Here is a 7,880-nt window from a genome sequence, read left to right as displayed (position 1 = left end):
GGATGAAACTGTTTTCCAACAATTTGGCTGGTATTACTTTGTAATGTACTCCCTCCGTAAACTAATATAAGAGTGTTTAGATCACTACTTTAGTGATCTAAACGCTCTTATAGAAGTTTACAGAGGGAGTACTAGCAAACTGCCAAAATGTGGTTAAGACAACTTTTTGTACCTATTGATTCAGGCACGAGGCCCATATCACACCACATGGTCTTCCAATAGCAGACCGGCTGGGAACTTTTCTAGTGATCCCTTTCGCTTACATCAGTGGAAGTTGTGGAAACCACAATTTTTGCACATCCAGGCTGGGATCCAGCTCTGGAATAAGGTTCAACACATCAATACAATCTACAAGAAGGGGAAATGGCACATCACATTCAAAAAATGTTCACGCTTTTCAAAAGATATGTTCGTGACATTTAAAAAAAATACAATGTAAGATATGTTCACGCGTTCAAAAAAAAATTCATGACATTTTAAAAGATGTTTATACAATGTAATTTGTTTTGAGTAACTAAAAACATACTCCCTCCGTCCTAAAATGTAAGATCATTTTTGACACAAAATGTAGTGTCAAAACTGTTCTTATATTTTGGGGACGGAGGGAGTATTTTTTAGCATTAAATTTATTTGTCATATTAAAAAAATGTTCACACATTTAAAAAATAAGTTCGTGACATTTTCAATAACATGTTAGTGACTTTCTAAAAATATTTTTAAACAATTTTAGATAGTTCATCGTATATCGAATAGATGTGCAGCGTCTGTACAAAGAATTTATAATTGTATTAAAAATCGACATGTATTAGAAGAAGAACAGATAAAATATCAAAAAAAAAGAAAAATCAATGAAAATCATAAAATAAAGGCAAAAGGAAAGAAAAAAACACATGAAACCTTCCTAAACCCGATGAAAAGTTCCATGAACCAATCCTCAGAACCTTCACAAAAACTACTTCACTAGGTCAGCCTACTATGGTGACGCATTCGGTAGCGCTAGTGCCGAGGCGGAGGTATGTCTTTACACCAGGCAAGATAGCACGAGGACACAAATCCAAACTAGACCTAATTACCTTAATTTTATTACATATGTTGCTTTTCTCTATTGTTCAGAACATGCACACCATGAATAACCCATCTCTGTCGTTAAGGTAGGGAAAGGCCCAACTGAGGGGAGTGGTTTATCTCTTGTGCATGCTCGTATATGAATCCATCGTCTGTGGTTGCTTTTGGGATTCATGTTTCTTTTTTAGTTTGCCACAAATTGTCTTGTTTCATTGTGTTTCCACTAAGAAAGAATGCACTTGTTTTGGACCGAGTTTGCTCATAAACAACTAAGCGAGCTATGCCTCTCCACGGCGATTAGGCACTCCCACCCGTCCGATTCAGACATGCACGAGCTGGATCACCTCTGTCATCGACTCCTGCCCCATTTTTACCATGAGACAACTACCAACCGTAAACTGGGCCACTACTTCGCAAAACAACTTCGGCAATTTCCTATGAACTGAGCCAACATATTTGTGGGCTAGGGTAATTGTGTGAGCCCAGCATCGTGGCCTCTGACGCCCTTCTTGTTTTCCCTATTGATGGCATGTCCTTTCCCCTGATGGTCGCCATGATGGAAGCCTCCTCCCCCCAGCCCTCGCCAATGATGATGCTTAGGTTTCCGCCTGCACTTGCTGCAACATGGGAAGCCACACGCGACGGTGTTGCCGTTGACGGTGGAGAGGAGATCATCAACAAGGGAGGTGACTGGAATAATCTAGTATGAAAGAGATCAAGTTGAAGGTAGGCATTCTTTCCCAGCTTCTCCACTCCATCAATACCCTCCCACATCTCGCAACCACAACTCTCTCTCTCTCTCTCTCTCTCTCTCTCAACTTGCTTATATTTGTGATTGCTTAAGATCCTCTAATTTTGTTTGCTTTTGTTTCTATACATGTTAGGTTATGAGGGTTACAACTAGGTACAAATCTCAACAAGGACTTATCTTCTTGGGATGCAAAGAATGAAGTTAAATTGGTCTTTCCTAATTAATTAATGGGTTTTAATCATTTATGCCATCGATTGTGTCCCACTACTCAGTTTTGCCACTAGGAATTTCAACTGCTCAAAAATGCCATCGCTTTGTTAGACACATGTTCAAAAATGCCACTTGGCACCATTATTGTGATCTCAAATCTCTTTTGCCATGTTATAATGACACAAATACCTATGAACCAGCATGCCAGCTCTTCTTCTATCTTACTACAATAAAGTGTGGGGCCCACTTGATCCCAACGACGTTTTTATTTTTCTATAAAATTATTCGCTTGGTTACTCCTAGCAAGTGGGGCCACACTTATCATTGTGAGATAGAGAGAACTGACATGTGGGTCTAGGATTATTTTTGTCATATAACATGGTCAATGAGTTTGATGTGAAAATAACGATGTCTAATGGCATTTTTTAGGAAACATCTAACGGAACGATGGCATTTTTTAGCAAACATCTCACGGATCGATGGCATTTTTGAGTAGTTGTAACTTTTAATGGCAAAACTGAGTAGTGGGACATAACTAGTGGCAAAAATGATAAAAACCCATTAATTAAACAATAGGACTAGAGGGTCAGAATAGATTGAGACCACCGAGTTATGGTGGAGTTGGTGTGTACTTTGTGTAGGTAATATCAAGGAGATGTCAGTTAATCTGCCAATTTTTTGTATTTGGGAGATGGTGGCAGTTGTGAGTGTTGAAAGTGTGTATGTGGATTGCGTTGCCTAGTGCATAAATATTAACATGATATTAGAGCCTATTTTTAGGTTGTCCCCGGACGCCGCAACTCATCCTCTCTCCTGATCGGTTTTTTTGGTCTATCACGATCCGCACGCCCCTTGTGCTTGTTTTGTGACTTCTCATCGATCACTTTCAATGGATTTCCTTTGCTTCTAGCAACCTTGAGGACACGGGCCGACGATCCCTTGACCACCTTCAGGGCACGAGCTTTGATACCATGTTGAGCTTCATGCACTATCCAACGCAACCAAAAGTCTAAACTGATGAAAAGGACTAGGCAATCCGCATATACACTTCAACACTCCCTATCATGTGTGACGCGGGAAGTCAACTCATGAGTAGACTCAGAGGTATGGCTCAAGAGGGTTATACATGGACACAAATGGGCGCAACAATAAAATTTGGTTAAATTGCAAAAGTTAGGACTTGAACTCAAGATATTAGAGTATGATACCATTTTAAGCCTCGTGCACTAGTCAACGCAACCAAAAGTCCGAACTTGAGGCCTTAGGCTCTAATACCATTTTATGGTGCAACTTAATTGTATTGCAAGGCCCAAAGGGCATACATATATTACACAAGACTTATCATTGAAGGAACGGAAACATAGCCTAATAACGACTTCTAGACCAATATTAATACTTCCTAACAGTGAGTTCATTCAATTTTTTCTTCCATCATGCACAATTCAAACTTATCTGCTCACAAATGTTCAACTATTTGCAGATGATGCATGGGTATCACAGTAACTCTAATTTTGGTTTGACGGATACATGGCTTATGAAAAATTCATGCAATAGACATCTATATTTGAAACTTGGAGATCATCTCTTACATCCTCATGATCACCTCTCAATTCTCACTTTTTTGTCTCATTCCTTCATTTAAGCATAGGTTCAGTTTCATTTGCTCAAGGTACTTGCAAGTCGCACATATAGTTTCTTCACTTAGGACCCCTAAGAAAAATTCTTGTGTTTTAGATGAAGCAGTTGGTACGAAGAATGTGTGTCATGCCCAAATGAGTTAGCATGCTTCTCATTCTTATCGGTACGATGATCATGCATGGCCAGGATACTTTTAGATCAAGCATATGAGGGGGATGGGGTGTACTCTGGATGAGAATTCTGCTGAGAGTAGATCAGTGAACTAAACAAGTTGTGTGATAAGTGGCATGACCAGATGCCTAGTGGCCATACAACTCTTTGCCACTTCGATACTGACAACATATCACAATGAGAAAGGAGGAAACAACACTTGGATGTTCCTTGCAAAATGGTTTTAACATGTGAAGCTACATTCCACCCCAATCAATTACTGTTATCTGAAATGGTTTTGGGAGCAGCAAGCTAAATATTTACAAACATATATATGCAAACATGTTTAAATCAGCTATAGGGCCAGTTCATGCAAAATTAACATATGTATACATTACGACTATATAGACTGGATCATGCAAATTGACGTAATTCTATCACTGAAATGAACGGGTGCGGCAAAGCAGGTCATCACGGTCTAGTGAAACATTAAAATACACTTTGAAATGAGAAGAAACTAAATGTAATCCTTTGAAACAAGACAGGTTCTGAAGAATATTATTTAAAAATAGCCCGAATCACAAAGCAACCATGAATGATTGATCCAAAAATAGTAGAATTGTTTTTTTTTTGAGGTGGATAGAATTGCTCTCTCCTCACCCGAGCAAGGGAAGAGGAAGGAGCAATGAAAGAATTTTTTTTTTTTAATAGCATGAATCTCAAAGCAACCATGAATGACGAATTCATATATGGTATGATTTTTTTAGCTTTTTAAGAATTTTGGTGTCTGCATGTGGGCTCGAGATTAGATGATTTGCCCCACTTGATAAGGGATTAGATGATTTGTTTCAGGGTTGTCTCAATGACCAGTGGCCCCGGCCCCACCCGGCAGCCTCTCAGGGGGTAAATTATCTAAGTGGGGCAAAAGATCCAATTTTCGGTCGCCATTTCCTCTCGAGCTCGACAGCCATGGCCTCAGAACTAGGGCTAGCGCCGCCGGCGAAGCGCCCGCTACCGTCGGCACCCACCACCATCACCGGTATCGGCGACGACCTCCTCCGCGAGATCTTCCTCCTGCTTCCGTCCCTCCCGAGCCTCGTCCGCGCCGCCCTCGCCTGCCGCACCTTCCTCGGCGCCGTCCGGTCGTCCCCCGCCTTCCGCCGCCGCTTCCTGGCGCTCCATCCGCCCCAGATCCTCGGCTTCTTCATCTGCCCCAGCCGCATCGCCAGCCACCCCTTCGTCCCCTCCCGCGGCCGCTCCGACCCGGACCTCGCCGCCGCCGTCCGCGGCGCCGATTTCTTCCTCACCCGTCTCCCGGAGAACGGCGGTTCCTCCCGCGGGTGGCACTTCGAGACCTGCTACGGTGGCTACGCCGTCCTCCTCAACCAAACCACGGACCAGATCGCGGCCTACAACCCCCTCACGCAGGCGCTGCATCTCTTCCCCCAGCCGCCGGCCGACAAGATCCTCTTCCACGGCTTGCCTGAGTACTATTTTTTCTCCGAAGAGGACCAGGGAGTGCTCCGTATGGTCTGTGTCCAACACCGGAACATGTCGTGGCAAGTGCCGGCGCGCCTCGCCGTCTTCTCCCCGGCCACCAGCAGCGAGTGGCAGATTTTGCCGTGGGTGGAGACCCCGCCGCCGCTGCAGCCCGAGGAAGATGGTCAAAAGGTCATCACCTTTTACCCTGGTACGCAGGTGAAAGGATTCGTCTACTGGAAACACACGAGTCAAGCCTATGCACTCATTCTCAACACTGCGACACTGCAATTCTCGAGAGTGGATTTGCCGCCATTCTTTGAAGAGATAGAGACTGTGCAATTTATGCTTGGTCAGACCAAGGATGGGGAGCTCTGTATGGCTGGCGCAGATGACAACGATGGAAAGACAGGAATGCTCGTTGTTTGCGTTTGGAGAGCTGATGAGCACGGTGTTGAGAAGTGGATGCTGGAAGGTACTTTTGCACTGAGTCTATTTGTTGATGCCACAGAGGATGATTCCACGGTGCAGGTTGATGCGATTATCGATGGCTATGTGTACCTGTCTACTAAGTATTCTGGGCAAGCCGAGTCCCTCCTATCCCTCTGCCTGGAAACAGCAAAGCTAACCAAGCTCTTTGATGGTACATACACAAGCCCATCTCATCCCTATATCATGGCATGGCCTTCTTCATTGGCAGACAACAAGGCAAGCCCGTGCTTGAAGATTCCGGTAAAGTTTCTTCAGACGTTTGGTCCTTAGATTATGTGTGTCCGTCCCATAATATAAGATCATTTTTTACAGTAGTATAGTGTCAAAAACGCTCTTATATTATGAGAAGGAGGGAGTAGTTGTGATAATCTGCCATTAATTCCACCTTCTGCAATTTTGGTCCACAGTTTTTTTTTTTTGTTGCACAACAATGGCTTGATTCCAAGTCTTGATAAAGTAGCACTTGCATAACTCATATAGTACATGTGTTTAATTGCAGATTATGTATCAGTAGGAGGATGCAATGTGGAAAGCCAATATCCCTCTAAAAATTAAGATATACTATGGCTGATTTGGCACAATGTGATTGCCACAAAAGACAGTATGAGAAGAATAAACTGGGTTGGGGATTATATTTGTAGCTTTTGTGAGGAGAACGAATCTATTCATCATCTCTTCTTTGCCTGTTTGGCTGCATCATACATGTGGAGCTCTATCTGCAATACTATGGGTCTATATGATAGACCTCAGATGCTTCACACAATACTTTACTTGGGTCGCTGATAAAATTCCCTTAGGCATTAATTTACAATTGCTGCCTTTTGTTGGGTTATCTGGAAAACTCGAAACAGAGCTTATTTTGAGAAGAAATTACCGTTGGCTCCTGCTGAGCTGATTTATTATTTTTATGTTTTTCTATGTCACTGGGCAGGTTTACAGAAGGATGGTGAAAGCCAAATCTTCTGGAAGGGGAGGCGGCGATCCAGAATTCAGCTATCAGGAGTTCAGGACCCATGAAGCTGCTAGTGCGTCCTCGACTGGTGGCTTACTGAGCATCAGTGAAGAAGATGAGAGTGAAGATGAACAAAATGAGCTGATGGATATTGAGCGGCAGTAATAACAAAAAGTCTTGTTACTGCTTGATTGTGGTGTTTCGATCCAGGTTATCTGTCCTGTATGTTTTTCGTTCTGAACAAATCAGTCTGGGGCTAGCTTGTCCCCCAAATCTTATCTTCTCTTTTGTGTCTATGTCCTGGTGTGGATTGCTGTCCACTTTCCTTGGAGTTTGCTCTTGCAACCCTGCGTCACTTTCGTGTGAGGTTCATGAGTCTTTTGGGATGCGTTTTTTCTTTTCTTTTTCAGTGTGTAAAAACCTTGTTTCGTTATGCCAATAGTAGAACCCGGCTCCCTTTTTTGGGAGGCGTATGACAAAAACGTACGAGGATACAATATTTAGCATGCAGTTTGTGCAGAGTTTATGATAGCACTAGCACACTGATATAAAGTGCACGGCATGCTCCCCATCTCTTGTCTTTTGCGCAGATTATGTGATAGCACAAGGATATAAAGTGCTGCATTGCCACTATTTGAGGCTGTAAATTTCTCCTCACTCAAACGTTGTCTAAACATTACTTTGTAATGCTAACCACAATGAGATTGCATTGCTTTAACAAATCTTATTTCATTTTCACTACCTGTATGGGTACTATACTTGTCTAACATAATAAATCTTATATCGTTTGCACTGCTTGTATGGTTGCTAAACTTGTCTATAATTTTTTTTTGAAACGGAGAACTTGTCTATCATTGGAATCTATAGCCTTGCACAATTTATGTATTACTCACACCGAAATATTCTTCTATGTCTCTGGGTGCTCGCTGGTGCAAAAACACTAAGTCGCCTGCACGCGTGCCCTCCTGATGTTTGATTGTAGGCGTGCAATGTAGCTGTACAGTCCATCTCACTGAGAAGTTGAGGATTTTTCAACGATGCAGCTACCACTGGAACATCTGATGTTCCATACATCATATCATATCTGTAGTTTGGTTACTTGAATTTATCTAGCCTCTGAACCTGAATGATTTACGAGTACAC

The 7,880-nt window shown here is 42.6% G+C and overlaps 1 protein-coding gene across 1 annotated transcript; it reads left to right on the top strand.

The window, feature by feature from the left end:
• Positions 1–4,747: 4,747 nt before the first annotated feature.
• LOC125516215 (uncharacterized) lies at positions 4,748–7,021 on the top strand. The gene is made up of 2 exons (XM_048681699.2): positions 4,748–6,025; positions 6,717–7,021. The coding sequence occupies exons 1-2, from the start codon at positions 4,784–4,786 to the stop codon at positions 6,900–6,902; spliced, it is 1,428 nt and encodes a 475-aa protein (XP_048537656.1). The 5' UTR covers positions 4,748–4,783; the 3' UTR covers positions 6,903–7,021.
• The last annotated feature ends 859 nt before the right edge of the window (positions 7,022–7,880 follow it).

This window comes from Triticum urartu, chromosome 6A (assembly GCF_056163025.1).
Source record: "Triticum urartu cultivar PI428250 chromosome 6A, HENAU_Tu73, whole genome shotgun sequence".
NCBI lineage: Eukaryota > Viridiplantae > Streptophyta > Magnoliopsida > Poales > Poaceae > Triticum > Triticum urartu.
The sequence above is the reverse complement of the archived record's forward strand: the minus strand, read 5'-3'. Positions and strand labels throughout refer to the sequence as shown.